Below are 17,610 nucleotides of genomic sequence, written 5' to 3'. Positions count from 1 at the left end.
AATATTTAACCATTCTTTCATTTTTGTTCAAAAAGCATAGTTTCTTTTTAGTTACATTTATACAGTTGGCTACACTTGTATGAATATTATTTGCAACACGTGCGCTTAATAAATATTTGTCAATATTATTATGTTTGTATTTGCATGGCATTATGACTCTTGATTCGAAAGAAGAACGATATTTTTATTACAATAGTTTAGCCATTTTATTAAAAGCTGTCGAAAATGAACGCACGACAATAGATCTTCGAAATGAAGCCTCAGTTTACGGAACTGTAGAACATGCAGACGCGTAAGTAATTTTCCCACGTATCTTATGATTATTGACCTAATATTGTATACACATATAAATATTTCGCTTTTTTTTCCAGTTACATGAATGTTGTAATGAGAAATTGCGTCTTCACAGATCCTAGAGGGGATTCATACAGTTACACTATGTTCTTTGTGCAAGCAAGAAATATTCGATTCGTTCATATTCCACCAAAAGTAAGTAATTTTGAAATATGAGTTATGTACTACACATAATTTTTAATTTTTTGCAATGATATTGTAAATGAATATATATAAACTTTTTATTGTACTTGTTGAATGTTTTTTATAGTATTAGGTATATTATAATATTAGTTATATGGTATTTAAAGTATGTTCTTTTATGGAATTTGCCATTATATGAAAATTTTATGTTTTGTGGGTAGATAATAATATGCTAGAAAAAAATTTAATATATTTTGTTGCGTTTTTATATATTATTGTTGCGTTGCCTAGGTATTTTTGAATTCATAGGTTGCATATCGGATAATAATAATTTCAAGTACTTACAAGTTGAGGATAATTCTGAAAATATTGTTTACTAACGTACAAATGTACATGTATGTATTATGTGCTATGTACTTAAGTGATCCTAATAATTATAAAATATATAATTGAATTAATAAAATATACAATTAAATTGAAATGATAAGAACTTGGTATCCATTTTACAAATCAGTAATATCTTGTTTACAAGTACAGAGTATTTTGAGATACAACACTAGTGATAAATTAAAATTTTTCACACATTTTCGGATTCCCACAAATTTGAAATATTTTAATACAACAGCATCAATTATTCCATCAACACAAGTTAACATGAGTGTATTTAAGTTCCTTGATTACAACTGTATTGGATTTGACTTGGACAATACACTTTTGCATTATAATGTGACAAACATGGTACATTTGATATATGGAACTTTAGCTAATTATTTAGTAACAGAAAGAGGCTATGACTCTAAATATTTATTAAAACCATTAGAAGATAAAGACATAGACTTTATTCAGAAAGGATTAGTTTTAGATTTTGAAAGAGGAAATATACTTAAAATAAATGCTAATGGTATAATTCAAAGAGCATGTCATGGAACTAATTTATTAAGTATTGAAAAGATTAAAGAGATATACCCCGAACAGAGATGGGAGGCTACAGATGCTTTTTGTAATGACATGTTATCTACATGGAATGGCCCTTTATCAATGAAAATGAGAAGTTTATTAGATAATTTTGATATTTCCTTATCTCTTATTTTTGCAAGGTTAATAGATGCATTTGATAAAGAACAAGGAGGCCCTCTTAATGAATATAATATTTGGCCTGATATGTTAGATGGATTGATTGAAATGTTTAACAGAGATCATTTTAAGATAGGCAAAGGCCACTTTTTTCCTAGTCTCAGGGAGAATCCTGATAAATATATGTATAAATGTACTGCAAGAACTATCACTTGGCTTCAGGAATTAAAAAAACATTGTACTACTTTTCTTATTACTGGATCAAATGTAGATTTTGCTGATTTCACTGCTACTTATGCTCTTGGAGAAGATTGGCAATCTCTATTTGATATTGTTATTTGTTATGCAAAAAAACCTGCCTTTTTTACTGAAAAACGTCCATTTTTTAATATTGTAAATAAAGAAGAAGGTAATATCATAGAAAGCAAAGATTTAAAACGAGGTGGTATATATAGCCAAGGTAATTGGAAAGAACTTACTGAATTTCTTGAAAATATATCTGGCAGACAAAATCCTCGTTATTTGTACATAGGTGATAATCTTTTACAAGATATTTATGTACCAAATTCATATGTACAATGTGATACAGTGGCTGTAATCGAGGAACAAATGTCTGAAGGAATGGTTCAGCAAAAATTATCACATCCAGATGAGAAAGTGTTAAATTCAACACTTTGGGGCTCATATTTTTGTTTAAAAGATGCTAAAATTAATATGAACTCATTATGGGGACATGTTATTAAAAAATATTCAAAACTTTGCATACCTGAAATAGGTTTAATAGCCCAACAGCCATTAGAAAAATCTTATTTGTGTTTTAATGACGAAAAATATAATGGATATTATCCTGCAGTACCACTTAGTATATCTGCATTTTAAATTTACAAGTTAATCACATGTGATAAATATACTTTTTGTTAATCAGTAAAAGAGAATTTTATAGTCTTATGTTACATCATACGTTATAATATTGTTTGTAATGTATTCTTAATTTAAGATACGTATTATACCAGCTATCAAGGAACAATTGCAACGTTTGGTAGGGCACAAGAGAGATTTAACACATACTAAACGTACATTTAAAACAAAACGTGCAGAGCAAAAGCAACAAGAGGGACGAGCAGCAGTGGAGGAAATTTTAGAGAATAGAAAAAAGAGAGACCAAAAATTGAATGATTAAAACAAAACTGATTTAAAAGTAATAAATCACAGATTGATCATTTTACAGTATTTTTATTTACAATTTAATTTTTCATGTATAAAAATAACTTTTATACAAACATGCATTGCACAAAATACAGTATAAGATAGTATAAAAGTGATAATTTTGTACAAATTTTAAGTACAATTATCAGTAATCGACATATAAACAAATATAAATAAAATAAATTTATTTAGTTATATCTATTAACACCTTGCTATTTTCAACATACCATTATAGCCTCATATACTTTTTTATTATAATCATATAATAAATATTTAATGATTTAACAGGTTTATAGTAAAAAGATTATCTCTTCATAATTGTGAAAAAAACTTTATATTATATACCTATATACCTATATACCTATATACCTATATACCTATACATATTTTGTTATAAAATAATAATGCACATAAATAAAATTTTATGTTTGTAGAATAAGTAATACCTAACTGGATGAAATGTTTGTTATTTTCTTTGAACAGCAATTGCTATTCCCATTCCTCCACCAATACATAAGGCTGCAACACCTTTGTTTCCATCAATTCTTTCTAATGAATGTAATAAAGTTACTAATATTCTAGTACCTGTAACAGAATATACTTAAAATATATATATGTGTATATACTACAAATACATATATGTATTTTCAATTATTTTGATTTTATTGTCATACCAGATGCACCAACAGGATGGCCTAAAGCAATAGCTCCACCGTTTATGTTAACTTTATGAAGATCTAAACCAAGAGTTCTTACACAAGCTATTGCTTGCGCTGCAAAAGCTTCATTCAATTCATATAAATCTACTTCTTCTTTTGTCCATTTTGCTTTTTGCAACTGAAATATTACTTTTTTTTATTGCACGAATTTGCAAATCGTTATTAAACATTCGTCTACTAACCACTAACTCAATTGCTGGAATAGGACCTGTGCCCATAATTTTTGGTTCTACTCCAACTTGAGCTACTGCAACAATTTTAGCCAGTGGAGAAAGTCCTTTTTTTATAGCAATCTCTGCTGACATAAGAACTACTGCTGCTGCTCCGTCATTGATGCCAGAAGAATTACCAGCTGTAACTGTACCTTCAGCCTAACAATGAATCATTGTTTTATGATTAAATATTTCAATTTATGAAAAAAAGAACATAAGTAATTAATCATACTTTCAAAAAGGCAGGTTTTAATTTTTGAAGGCTTTCAACAGTTGTTCCAGACTTAGGAAATTCATCTTTATTCACAATAATAGATTCTTTCCTAGTAGGTACAGTCACAGGAATGATTTCTTTGGTAAAATGGCCTGCAGTAACTGCAGCCTGCACTTTTTGTTGAGATTTAGCTGCAAACTCATCTTGTTCTTCTCTACTTACTTTAAAGTCTTTAGCAACATTTTCAGCTATATATACATATATATAATATAATTATAAGGTTTAAATTATATAGTTATAATAAAAGAATTTTGATATGAAAGAGATGTATCAATTACAATTTTTATACCTGTTATTCCCATATGAATTCCGTGAAATGCATCTGTCAAGCCATCAAGCAAAATATGATCTGCTAAATTACAATCTCCTAATTTTATACCATCTCTAATTTGTAATATATGAGGACACTGGCTCATACTTTCTTGTCCACCAGCTATAACTATCTGGCTTTCTCCAGCTCTTATAGATACATAACCATTCAAAACTGCTCTAAAAATATATGTTTCTTGTAAATTGTATTCATAAATTATAACATGTAGAAAAATTTAAAAAGTCTCATTAAACATTTCTATTACTATTATGCTATTACTTATCACATGAATTAATGATATACATGATAGCACATAATTAAAAAAAGCTTAAAAAGACATTACACTTACTTTAAACCTGAACCACATAGCATATTAATTGTATAAGCAGGTACAGATATAGGAATACCAGCTTTCACTGCTGCTTGTCTTGCCGGATTTTGTCCTTGACCTGCTGTTAATACCTTTAAAAAAAATCTTAAATATATTTTAAAATCGTTACTTTCATCAGATTTGTATTAAATTATATGTACATATTATGTACAGGTTTTTTTTGCATTCATCAAATTAACAAATAATACTTACATATTCAATAATTTGAATTAATTAGTGTTAAACATAAATATAACTTCAAATTAACATTTGAAAATAATATTTATATATTCAATAATTCGAATTAATATTAAACAAACATATAAATAATCTTAATTTACCTGTCCAATAATTATTTCAGAAATATCCATAGGTTCAATATGAGCTCTTAAAAGACTCTCTTTAATGACTATACTTCCTAAATCTGCTCCTTTTAATGATGATAAGGAACCACGAAAAGATCCTAAAAATAATAAAATATTTTATAAAACAATGAAAAAAAATTATTGTGATAGAAAAATAAAACAAAATATAAAATAAAAAATATATATTATTGTGCTATAGAAATAAAATACAGAAATAAAAACAATACAAAAATAATAATTATAAAAAAATATAGGAATCATTTAATATAACAATAATATAATATATTATTATGATTTGAATGTAATATTTTTATTTTAAATCATAGTAACAAAATATAAGTATTATACTTGGATATAAATGTATAAATAAATACTGTTATTTTAAATTGAAAAATTTTATTTTGTTAGAATAGAATTAAATAATTTGTTAGAACAAATTTAAGATAACAAAATGTCTTTAAAGGTATGTTTAACACTTTTTTAATTTTCGAAAAACACTTTTTCATTACACTTTTCATTATAGAAAAAAATAATTATTAATTTAAAATTTGATTGTTTACATTATGGCATTTAAACTGGGTTGGTAATATAATATTGAATAAACGTTATTATTTTTAATTATTGTATTATTCAAAATCGCAATGAACAAATTTATACCTATGGGTGTCCTGACTGCCGATATTATTACAACGTCACTGTGGTTCATGTTGAAAATTTCCTAAATATCACGTCTGAACCTCTGAAAAACCGGACGAAGACTACCGCCACGAACCGATGTAGCAGAAATAAGTTAGAAATACTAGCAATACCTATACCAGTAACGGCTTAATGAAAGTATGTCAATCGAAATGTAGGTGCATTCTTTCCTAGATAGTTCCACGTATGTCCGATTGAACGCGTTGCACTACATTTTTTATTCACTTTATCTTACATATTTTATTTTATTATGTTATTCATTTCATTATTCATTTCATTATTATTTTCACTCGAACGAACATTTTATACGATTAGTGTCGAGATCTCTGCTGTTTCAGATGTGATACGTTCCTGATCAACGTCATCGGCTGGTTAACTTCTAATTCGGCGTACAGGTGGCGCTGAACCACCAATTGTGAGGTCGCGGTGGTGCTCGTTTGTTTTTACCCAGCGTGCATTGTGAACAGTGACTGGTGCTAAGATGGCCGACAACAAGGAGGAGATTTCGGAGCTCGTCGAAAAGCGAGGTATTTATCACAGTTGTTGGATTTATTTTTCGTGATCACCGTTTAGAGTAGAAGCCCGATTCACGGCGAGCGTGTCGATGATCTCGGACGGACGGTATGATCCGTAGTTGTGATAAAAATCACGCCATCTGCACGCACGGTGTTCAGGAGGAATGATCGCGAAAATCGACGTGAATATACTAACGAATCGGGCCTGTTTTCCGTGTCTCTCGCGTTCCTAGCGTTATCCACGAATAGTTAACCTAGCTTACGTTGATGGGGACGTGTCTGTCAACGCGACGTCAATTTCGACCAGCGCCAAACATGCCACGATTTGACAGGCTACGAGCACATTCGGTTGCACGACACCCTTCGTACAGTGTGTGTAGTACATGCGAGCAGACAGAATACCGTGCTCGTTCTCATATGTCCGCCTAAGCGCTATGCTCGTTACTCATTAAGGTCATAACGCCGACGGCCTTGCAATTCGCACCGTCGCTAAAGTAATCTCACTCGAGATTACCGTTATCTCTTACCGCGAATTTATTGCCGGCTGATTCGTCTATAACATCTACCAATGCGCGTAGTGTGCGCGTGTTGCCTATGGGTTAGGTTTCCAATCACGGTACGTCGACCACATTCGGTAGCGAATTTGCCAGTGTTTTCGAAGATACGACACATTCGGCACGCACTCGGCTGATAATAAAACGCATGATGTCACGATCAATTTCTTTTTGGCATAAATGCCCCTATGATCGATTGCCACTTGACGTTACGTGCTGCCGTTATGTCTTGTGGAATTTGATTTTCGATATGTCGTCCACGTTTGAAACACATTGAACATGTTTAATTCGTAAATCTCCTCGTTTCCACTTTTGATAAAAGACATTTTAAGTACGCGCACATTCACAGAGCTGTAATGTTTGTTTTGATGTCGGGGGAAATTACCGTGTACAGTAACACGTGGTGCGTGTTTCTTCCGACAATTTAGCTGTCGCAACTGTACAAAACAAGAACCACGTTATCTTTATTTCTATAACCTAACGTCTGTTTATCAGGCTGGTGCGTGTTTAACATTGTCATTCGTGAATGTATCGAGCATGTATGTAGATCAGCAAACTCAGTCATTTGCTCGATATGTAATTATCGTTCATCGGCAATCGAGTGGCTTTTAATATGTACCGACTGTTGTTTCTCCGATCGTTCAATGGGTAATTGTTTCCCTTTTCCGTGGGAACGATATTCTCAAGCGTACGGGCAGCAATGAACGGAACGATCAACCGGTGCGATTAGCATCACAGAATGATCAATCGAGATTTCTGCTCGTCTTTTGTACATAATGCGATTAACTGTTACATGCGTCGTGGTATTGTGCGGCAAGGCTCGCATCGGTGTGCCTGGTTGCGCGTCGAACCAGTTCCCATGCGTCTTTATTAGAATTTTCTCTCTCCGTGGACGTCTCTTCACGGTTGCGCCTTTAATATGGATCAGTCCTGGCGTGCAGACATCTTGGTGAAGAGCAACGATATCGAACAATTCATTTTCGCGTGAATCGTGAGATGTGGCGCTCCCAGGCATCGCGTGACTCTCTGTTCTCCGTTCTCCTCGCCACATTTTTTCCGTTTAATATCCGCTTAATCCATTCGGCTACTCCTTTGTCGTTATTCGTTTCGCTGATATTCCAGAAACATCGCGATGATAACGATCTTTCGTAGACTAACGGATCGATATTCTTGCTTAGTATATTCTACCTGTGTCCCGTTTCAACGAGCTTTTCTAGCAAGTTACACGCGTTCTATATCTACGTTTGATTTTAACGTAACGATCATTTTTGTTTTTGCATTAAAAATTTTTTTTAGTAAAATCAGATGTGATGTAACATTTAAGTCGAAACATTCACTGTGACAAACATATAGTTTCTGCTGAATGACAGTTAATTTTAGAGGATACTTGAATAGAGGATACTTAAATTTCTTTCCTTTTTGCTCGCTTTACGTGTATCTTTGTCGAGCTGTTTTTCTATTGTTGGATCGTGTCGACCAGCTGACGTTAGATTCTTATTTTTCGCTGAATTTTAACGGAAGTTGGTCATTTAATGCTCCACGAGAGAGCACATCTGTCCGGCTATCGGAAACCAAGTATCGGCTACTCCAATAACGTGATTTTCCAAATTATTTCCGATGACGTATCGCGAAGAATATTCATGTACACTTGATGGTGCCATTTACGTTCGTGTGTTGCGTAGGTAGCAAGGTCTACGAACCGCGAGCGAATAATTTGAAAATAAGGTCGCCGGGTTTATGACTCGCTGGTGTTCTCAATTTTACTAACAGCCTAGTTAATAACCACCACGTAAATTATCTTTCTCCGGTTTGCAGGAAAATATTGCAATACTTGACTATCTATTTGAAATTTTATCGTCACGTGAATATCTTAATTTTCTTAATTGAAGGTCGCGGAAAAAGACCACGTTAGAACCAATTTTTTTTCCCGCAAATAAGCAGCGTTAAATGTTAAGGTTTTGAAAGAATAAGCCTCTTGTAAATGGGCCACTGTAGATACATTTTCGATTATGTAACATCAAAATGCTGTCTCTTCAGTTTACTATCTTTGATAGTCCGGTCCGAGGGAATAATTGATCAACGGATGGAATGTCTAAGTTTAATCACCTTTAAATTTGCCCTTCCTAATTAATCGTAACGAATGCAGAATTACGCACAATTAAATCATAATCCGAAATTACCATCGGACTCGATTACGATTGCACGAATGTCAGGAGAGCGTGCGCGAGGCACGGAGCACATGCTGCAATGGAAACGTGACTTTCCATGCGGTGATGAGGCGTCAATAAACGAAGCCTCGATAGATATTCTTTGCTGATCTGCTCTATTTGCCGTCCCGTCCGTATGCATGGTACGTGCTGGTAATTTTCTATTAATATTTGCTTCTATAACGCGTGTATTTATTTAGTGGTTTGAGCGCGAGTCGAACGCAGAAACGCCGTCTTTGAAAGATCCGGATTCGTTTCCCTGTATTCCGTTGTTTCCCCGAGGTTTCTTCTTGTATAAATAAACTGTGAGCTAGTCACAGGATGCAACAGATGACGGAGGATACTCAAGTAGGTTGCATTTATTTATTCGTGGTGGCGTAGAACCGCCATTCGATAACGGTACATCATTGTTTTGGCGTGGTCAGAAACCGCATTTTCAACGTCGAGCCACGATGTGTAAATAACCGCTGAAACAATTTTTCTCTCCCTATTTCAATCCCGTTGTCTGTTCGTTTTCTTTCGTTCTTTTTTTTTTCTCTTCCCTCCGATTCGTACATATACACGGTACGCATCCTTAAACGAGCAAATTATCGACTTTCGAGGGTCGAACAGCGTGCGTGCTGCAAATGATCATCCTCCTCGTCTCTCGTTCCACTTTATCGGTCCAAATGCGGCTGGTACGCGCAAACGTATGCGCTGTTAAGCAAAATCACTGATAATCCGTACTTGTCGTACAGACGTGTATGTAAATAGACATTGCTTTTTTTTCCATTTAGATCCATTGACGATCCGTGAACGGATGTCTTCGGTTCCGTTCCGTTACGTTCTTCATAACTCTTTGAAACCCACAGATTAATCTTTCATTCGTTGAAATTCATGGTTAATTTCGTGGCATTCACCACGTATGGTTCGCGTATGGTAGCCTAGATATCGTAATATTCAGGACAAACGGGAACGAAGTGAGGGCGGTGTGTCGTTGTGTCCTTGTGTCGTGTAACGCTTTTATCGCTTTGCCACGGCCACGCGGGGGTTGGTGAGGAGGAGAGGGGGGATGTTATAAACAGGAAACGATGCAGAACGTTTTAAATTGGTCGGCATTTGTGCGACACTGAATCGGCAAAGGAAGGGTAGGCTCTAGCCTCTGACCGTTTAATAAATCGTCCCGTTCTATTGATAAGTACCTAGTCCGGGGAGAGACGTGGCGCAATTTCACGCGCGTTCTTCGTGCTCTACCAGAATCAATATCCTACCTCTCTTCTATCGTCCCGTACGAACGCGGTTTCGTATGACTTTCCGTTCCGTAACTTTGTCGCGTTCGATCTCTCGAGGGTCTTCGAGAGATAGACGTAAAGTTTTTCTAACGAACAGTGCATGGTGTGCATGGTTTCTAGGCAGTACACACGGAGGTACATATGCATGATGCATATTATTCCACCGATCTAAATCAGCGTTTCGTTCTGGCTGCTCCGTACTAGGTGACCACTAATTACCAGCGTAACGCCGCACTATGTAATACGCACTAATTATTTTAACACCGTTACGTAATCGTTGACCGAACACCGTTTTCGATCAGCATTTCCTGCCTTGGTTCTCCGAACATTTTTCAGCGTGGCGAGAAAAAAGCGAAACTCGAGATAATCGCGGTGGTAATTAAGGCTGTATAACTAGCATCTGGCAGTTGATGCAGGGATAATAACGAGTTCGTCTTTTTTACGCATCGTTATATCTGCATTTCTGCATTTCCTAGAGTTTCAACGCCTTTGCTCACGAATGCATTACAACATTGTAGTACTTGTTTTTGTATTTTTTTCGCTGTGACTCGTTTCTTTCGCTCAAATGGACCGATATTTTTAGCCTCGTCGTGACAAATGTCTGCGCCACGACACCTCGTTTCGATACTAAATTTCGTCGCCATAAATGATTTCAATATTTATGGAGAAAGACCAATACGTCTCCATCTTTTTTTTTTCAACAGCTTCATTAATTTCCTCTAACTTCCTATTTTCTTTCTGCTTGAGAGTTTTCTAAATTAATTGATTAAATAAATCAGGATTGTTTTGAAATTACCAAGAATATCTTCACCGGTTGAAGATATTTTCGATCATTCTTTATCCGAAATATGCAGCAATTTCCTCTGTGACGATTAATTAGTAGCTCAGTCAAGGCGTCGATTAATCAATTAATATCTTGTCTGTAATGCCAGAATTTTTTTTAATATGAAAATCGCACGACTGTCGTGAAAATTCACGAGCACGATTCGGTCGCGAAGTGTATCAGTGTATCTGGCCAGATAAGATGATTGTCGATGGCGTATTTCGACGGAAAGTCGAAAAAAAGAACCCGCTAACATGCGGTGTACAGAGGAGCGAGCAACCTGGTCGTTCGCACGATTTATTACGGCTTAAATTGGCGCATGCGTCACACCGGTGTACGTGACTAACCGGAACTTTCCTTCCACGGTAACGCACGTGGATCATGCGGTATGCCAGCGGTGGATGTGATCTCTCGATGGCCAGGTCTCGCGAGAAATTACCAGAGAGAAGTCCGCTGTTCTCTCGAGAAACCTGTACGCTCCGCGTTTTCACGCGTCGCGCTTGTTAAACTCGAACTTGCAATTAATCTCGACGATTTCTGTGTCATCGGCCCATCACGTTACCTCGGTTAGTTACCTCTTGGGACGAAATTGTAAGATCGTGGGATTGCGGCCAGCCTTTAACACTAAAATAGGCGGTATAAATATAACGATAAGATAAAGATCAAAGAGTTGTTTAATTTATCATCTGTTGCTCCCGTTCGCTGCCGCTCTCATCTCGCGGCTGCAATTTTGTCGCTTTCGCGGGAATTTCGAACATATAAATTTGATATTTTACGTTGATTAACCCGGGATTACCCATCTGGGGGTCTAGCGCAGGTACATCCCGGCGACTAGACCCTTACGTGGGTAATCCCGGGTTAAAAAGTAACAGAATTGGCGGCTAATGGGTTAATGAAAACTCGATTCTCCAGAACTTTGGTTCTCTTTCAATGATTCATTCTGAACTCGCTCGTTTCTCAATCGAACGTGCTTTCAGAAACCTCGCACGTTCAACACATATCCTTGCCACGTGCAGTCAGTCAAATTGCTATCAAATGGCATCGTCCATCCTAGTTTATTCTCAACACGAATTCTCACTTCCACGAAACGATCTCGAGCCGAGGAATACGTGTTATTGTTTGCAAAGAATAATGTCACAAAAGAGACTGTGGTTAATCTGTATCTTTATCGGTATCACATATCGATTTAAAATGTTCATCAAACAGTGACAAGTTCATTATTGTGTGCCGACGCTGATATCGAATACTTGAATTAATTCGAATCACAGGAATAGGCTTACAGTTATAGATTCGACGGGTTCACGAATATTTCTGAAAGTCTTAATTTATACATTCTCGTTTAAATAACACGTGCCGGCGAAATTCATATTTCTGGCAGAATTCTGCGCGGCCGTTATGTTTCGGAAAGTTTAGATATCGCGCGTCACCGAAGCTTGTTACGTAAGTTATATTTAGGGAAAAGTGAATAAGAGTGGTGAATTGAACGCGTTAGCCTGCGAATCTGAGGCACGCGATAATTATAGTCTGTGCGGTGGATGGTCAAAAGTGATTTTAATTTCGAACGTACATAACTTCGATTCACAAATTTTCTTTTCTATTTGAAATCGATGTAACAAAACGATACGCCACAATTTCAAAAAAAAAATTTGCATTTATGCGTACATTAAGATGTAGAGTCTATACATTTGTATATTTATGACCAAGAAATGCGTGAAAACAAATTTTTGTAGGTTGCGGGAAATGATGCGATTAACTATATTTAATCCTAATAAAAACTGGTTATTTCAAGTGAAAGCATACAACATACGATGCTTTTGCGCACAACTGCGGACATTAGGTTTGTATCGCGATACAAATTTTCTAAGAACCGTGAACTTGTCCAGATGTCGCGTGTCGCAGAGACAGGACGACGATTCTTCAACTTTTACGTTCGCTTCCTGCGCGCGTTCTTGACGCATTGCTTGACTCAGTCGTTGGCACGTTGCCTGTTCAAGTGTCGTCACACGACGTCCCAGAGCTCGACTCGAAAAAAGAACAGCAGCCTGCATCCGCAGACGGTACGCAACCTTCGTACCTTTTGTCCGCATCCTTCCCTCTTCCCGTAGCACCCGGTTAAGCAGAAATTCCGCTCAGAACGTTCCATCCTGAATTATCTCCCGATCAATCTTTTTTTTTCAACCCACAGATAACGCTTCGTATGAACGGTGAACTTTACAGTAACTATACATAAATCTAAAGTTTTTAATTCGTGTCGATCAAAACTAGATTCTTACATTTTCGGCAATTTTAGTGTTCATCCGAATGATTAAGAACATGTTTCATTTATTGAAAATCAATGTGTAGCTATTTTATTCATCCCAGTTACTGATATACCGATTATAGCATTTTTTAATATGCTATCTGGGACGTGATTCTTCCTCACAGATGTAGAGTTTTCGTAAAAAATTATCGATATCGCTCGTTGCATTTTACGTTATCATTGTATCAGCGCGTTGGTATTGATTGCTAGTTTACGCAACGGTTTATTTACAGACATAATTATATTCGCACAATTATAAATGTTTATGCTGCGATATGTCTCTCGTTTATATTGTAAATACAGAGAAATGAGAAAGAAATGCTACTTAGCTATCTTCAATTATTCAAACGTATCAACCCACATTAACTAAATATTGAATAATTATAAATCTTAATTAATTTACGTTAAATCTGATTGTGAGTTTAATTAGAGTCCTGTGTTCGTCTCGTACCTAAAAGAAAAAAATTATCTACTTAAGAATCGGAAAAATTTTTAAGATCGACCGCTTTCTCGACACTTGGAAGCCTCGAATGTAGACGAGGGTGTAAAAATTGTTCAACAGTTCATTGATCTTGGCAAAAATTCAGTTCAACCTCCGTCTCTATATACAGAGTGTCTTAGGATAGTACAATCGAGTATGAGAAAGAAGAAAATTTTTTCATTAAAGTGTTCGTTTTCAAGAAAACGTTTTCATGGTTAATTCCATATTGGAATAATCGATACGAGAATATCTTATGTGCGAAAACAAGTGAAAAATATGTCTTTGTCAAAGTGTCATTTTCAAGTAAATAGATTTTGATTTTCTTTAAAACGAAGTACTTACAAAAAAATTTTATTCCACGTTCTTTCCTTATTTTCGCACGTGAATAACTTCTTGTTGATTATTCTTGTCACGTCATTAATCACCTAAATTCAAGTATAACACTAATAAATTTTCAAACTCGATTTTCTCAAAAACGAGGGCTTCGGTGAAAAAAATTTTATCCTTTCTCCCCGAGTTATTTTTTCACTTAGCTATTACTCGATTGTACCACCTGTGTGTTTGATGACGAACGATTGCAAGGACTTTTGAATCCATCTTGTTAGACTGTTAGTTCGATGATTAGAAACTTTTATAATTGGAGGAAAGTCAGCTTCAGTTAGATCTCAATTTTTATAAACAGAAATTTATTTAGAACAAAAACCAGCGCGACTTATATCCCCCCTGGTGTTCGTTCAGGGGGCCAGAAATTGAAGCGACGAGCTAACTCGTCTTTCGCGATTTATCAGGTTAAAAATACACAAGAAGACAGGCTGTATGTATTTCACGGCCCTTTGTGCAGGGTCGTGTCGGTTAGTCGAACGTCTGGCACATCGGGAACGGTGGCCACGTTGTTGGTACGTTTTGCAAGGGCGGAGAGAGAATCGCGAAGGTGACGGGGCGAGGTGGAGGTTCGCGAAACGGTTACAGGGGGTGTGTGGAGGTGGTAAAGCGACGGAGAAGGGAAAGAAGGGAACGTGGTGCATCGACTCGACACAAGGGAAGGGGGTTGATTCATCGCCGAGCCCGCACTCGGCTTCACGCAGTCGTAGAACGAATCTCGTTCATCGCGATCCTGGACGAGCGGGATCAGCCAGTTACGCGTCTTCCGCGCGAAAGTCAAGGACGCGAGTCGACGGAATTCCCTCTCCCCGAGGCACGCGAGACAATCGAGAAAGCAATCGTTTGCTGGTACGACACGTGTTCAATACGCTTTTCGGCGTATCGGTGCTCTCGTCACGGAGAAAAGAGGAGTCATCGTCGGGGGGTTTCTTGATCTCTTCGACTCTTGCACTATGAAAGGTCGTTTGCAAAGATCCGAGGTTATCGCGATGATACGAATTCTATATGTCAGCTGACAACCGTTCCGTACGAATCGATTATGGAAAATGGAGAGATTGTTGGACGTAGAGTTTCTATAACAATGTTGGCCTACGCGATATTCTAAACAGATGATTCATCCTTCACGTGTTCAAGCTGGCTTTAAATATTCAATTTGTCCCGAATTATCTTTTTCGGTCGATCAGTTGTGCTGATCATCTGATCAGATTTTCGTCTCCTCTTTCCTCGCGACGAGACGTTTTCAATTCGTACAATTTCGCGTCACTTCGTCACGATTTGAAATAATGTTTGGTGTGAAACAGTTTATCGACAGGCTGGATCGTGAGTGCTCAGAATGGTGGTCGCGATGCTCACTGACTACGGGCAGTCTGATTTAGGTATGTGATACACAGCGTTCCCGTTCGCCTCGTATGCAAACGGACTACCGTTTCTTTTCGGCTCGACTATTCCTCGACGAGACCCAGTTGTTACCTATGTACCATCGTTCGAAATGAACAGAGACAGCGACGTGAGTTTGAATACTCGCGCGGTGTGTGACGCAATTATTTTCTGCTACATTGCTAAAAGGCGGCGTGGACGTGATTAATGCATCGCAGGTAGCAAACAAACGTTACCCTCCGCGTTCCAGGAACACAGAGCAACTTCGTAATCGCGCCTATCGATCGTCCGCTAGTTTTTCCAACTGTTCTCAGTCGTTTGCGAAACACACACACACACGCATACACACACGTTCCTCCTCCGCTTAGGAGAAATTGCTGACTGTAACGCGAAATTTGTCCGAGAAAACATACCCTCGGGGGGCGATCGATGTTTTCGACGAATTTTTCGTATGCAAAAATGTTCATCGTTTCGATTGAAACGGTCGAAACTGGAGAAAATAGAGCGGCAGAACGGAAGTTTTTGCGTAAACTGGTCGCGAACAAGTCACCTCGAAATTCGTCGCAGTAAATTTTCAATCCTGCAACGTCCAACCGGTCCTACGGATTATTCTGTTAAATTGCACAGAACCGGAGCAACGGTATTACACGAAACGAGCCGTTTAATTCGTCGCGCGTGATAAAAATTCCACCGGTCTGTTTCGCGCTACGACACCGGTTGTCGTATCACCGTTCGCCAACTAATCGATTTCACGACGAAATCTTTTTTGTCTGTTGCATTGAGAACTGGTTTCACGGTGGAACAAAGGCCCAGATGTCAGTACTCCGTTGTCTCTTTGACGCTTATCGTGCTTTTTAAGGCGAGATCCTTTGTCGCGTTTTAACGCGACATTGCTCCGCGGCTTTCGCAACTTGCGAACACGTGCTTCTGCAATTGACACGATATTTACTGTACGTAATTGCGTAGAAAGCATGGAAATTCGTTTCGACAAATGTGGCGAATCGTGTTCGTTTCAGAAACTTATACAGCGTGTCTCGTTTCAAGCGAGCGAAACGAAACAAAATGGAAAATAGAGTTACATGTTTTTTTTTTCATTGTCATCTGTGTTTTGACACGATCGTTTAGATTTTAATTGTAACTTATCTCAGCTTAGAATTTAGATCAGCAGCATTGGAATAACGCAACCAGTGTGCGTCAGCAAAATAGTTAGTCATTCAGTTTCTCTCAAATTTTCAGAAAATATAGCCGAGATCGGTTGAAGTTTCAAGTGTCGTCAACATTGTCACAAGTCATTGCAAACGTAGCTTGAATCACTGCTCAGATTTACCAACGAATCGCTGCAACTCGGCCGCCAAATTGTGTATCTTGTGTTTAGCGCTCGGTGGTTCCTGGCTCGTTGCCCTATACCCCCAGCAATTCTTAATCCATCTACTCTAGCGATTAATCAAAGATGACGCACCTGTCCTGCTCGCAAGCCGTGTTCACAAACGTGTGGCCAGGTCAATAACAGAAATCGTATTGCACACTTGTTCAAAACTTGAACATTTTTTTCTTCCTTCTCTTGTTTGCTCTAAGGGACACGTTTCGTACGGTTCATTTGCACCGTACGTATCGTGTCGTCGGCATTTGTTTAACGTTGTTCCAGCAGCCTTTGACTCTCTACTCGACGAAAGGAAAGTGAAGATTTTTACGTACAGGAAAGTTCCAAATTTATGTTTGCACTGTAGTCACCGTTCGAAGGTGTCAAAAGATCTCCCGAGCCCGTGGTATCGCACGCACCGCCATGTTTGACGGATGAAAATCAAATATTGGCTCGATGATTGTCGCGTTTCCTGGTACCTGTATCTCAAAAACCGGCATTTGTATATTTTCGTATCATATTATCCAGTGATATGAAGCATCTATCCAAAGAAAAAAAAAAAAAAAAAAAAAAACGGAAAAGGGGGGGAAAAGGAAGGAGGAGGGGAGAGAGGGGGGGCAAAAAACGAGAGAAATTGCT

At 37.2% G+C, this 17,610-nt stretch overlaps 3 protein-coding genes across 4 annotated transcripts in view; 2 read left to right on the top strand and 1 right to left on the bottom strand.

Moving 5' to 3' along the window:
• Window positions 1-68: 68 nt before the first annotated feature.
• On the top strand, window positions 69-2,776 carry LOC122536111 (U7 snRNA-associated Sm-like protein LSm10). Its single transcript, XM_043668197.1, has 3 exons — window positions 69-292; window positions 372-489; window positions 2,549-2,776. The coding sequence occupies exons 1-3, from the start codon at window positions 153-155 to the stop codon at window positions 2,729-2,731; spliced, it is 441 nt and encodes a 146-aa protein (XP_043524132.1). The 5' UTR covers window positions 69-152; the 3' UTR covers window positions 2,732-2,776.
• On the top strand, window positions 915-2,552 carry LOC122536109 (5'-nucleotidase domain-containing protein 1). The gene has a single exon (XM_043668193.1). It carries the CDS (start codon window positions 958-960, stop codon window positions 2,428-2,430), a length of 1,473 nt encoding a protein of 490 aa, XP_043524128.1. The 5' UTR covers window positions 915-957; the 3' UTR covers window positions 2,431-2,552.
• LOC122536110 (acetyl-CoA acetyltransferase, cytosolic) overlaps window positions 2,765-17,610 on the bottom strand; it is an 18,409-nt gene continuing 3,563 nt past the window's right edge. The window contains exons 1-9 of one of the 2 annotated variants that reach the window (XM_043668194.1): window positions 5,665-5,802; window positions 4,984-5,105; window positions 4,622-4,734; window positions 4,252-4,451; window positions 3,921-4,150; window positions 3,659-3,847; window positions 3,432-3,594; window positions 3,119-3,342; window positions 2,765-3,087 (exon numbers count right to left, since the gene is read on the bottom strand). In XM_043668194.1, the coding sequence (XP_043524129.1) occupies window positions 3,224-3,342; window positions 3,432-3,594; window positions 3,659-3,847; window positions 3,921-4,150; window positions 4,252-4,451; window positions 4,622-4,734; window positions 4,984-5,105; window positions 5,665-5,713 (1,185 nt within the window). In that variant the 5' untranslated portion in view covers window positions 5,714-5,802 and the 3' untranslated portion in view covers window positions 2,765-3,087; window positions 3,119-3,223. Of the gene's footprint in view, window positions 3,088-3,118; window positions 3,343-3,431; window positions 3,595-3,658; window positions 3,848-3,920; window positions 4,151-4,251; window positions 4,452-4,621; window positions 4,735-4,983; window positions 5,106-5,664; window positions 5,803-17,610 lie in introns of those variants that run through there. The other variant, XM_043668195.1, reaches the window with a different exon arrangement.

Source organism: Frieseomelitta varia, unplaced genomic scaffold (assembly GCF_011392965.1).
Source record: "Frieseomelitta varia isolate USP_RPSP 00005682 unplaced genomic scaffold, Fvar_1.2 scaffold_8, whole genome shotgun sequence".
Taxonomy (NCBI): domain Eukaryota; kingdom Metazoa; phylum Arthropoda; class Insecta; order Hymenoptera; family Apidae; genus Frieseomelitta; species Frieseomelitta varia.
The sequence above is the reverse complement of the archived record's forward strand: the minus strand, read 5'-3'. Positions and strand labels throughout refer to the sequence as shown.

Coding starts and splice junctions, on each gene's coding strand:
- LOC122536111 (XM_043668197.1), top strand. CDS start 153: ATGACTCTTGATTCGAAAGAAGAACGATATTTTTATTACAATAGTTTA. Junction 293..371: donor ACTGTAGAACATGCAGACGC/GTAAGTAATTTT, acceptor TTTTTTTTCCAG/TTACATGAATGTTGTAATGA. Junction 490..2,548: donor TCGTTCATATTCCACCAAAA/GTAAGTAATTTT, acceptor TCTTAATTTAAG/ATACGTATTATACCAGCTAT.
- LOC122536109 (XM_043668193.1), top strand. CDS start 958: ATGATAAGAACTTGGTATCCATTTTACAAATCAGTAATATCTTGTTTA.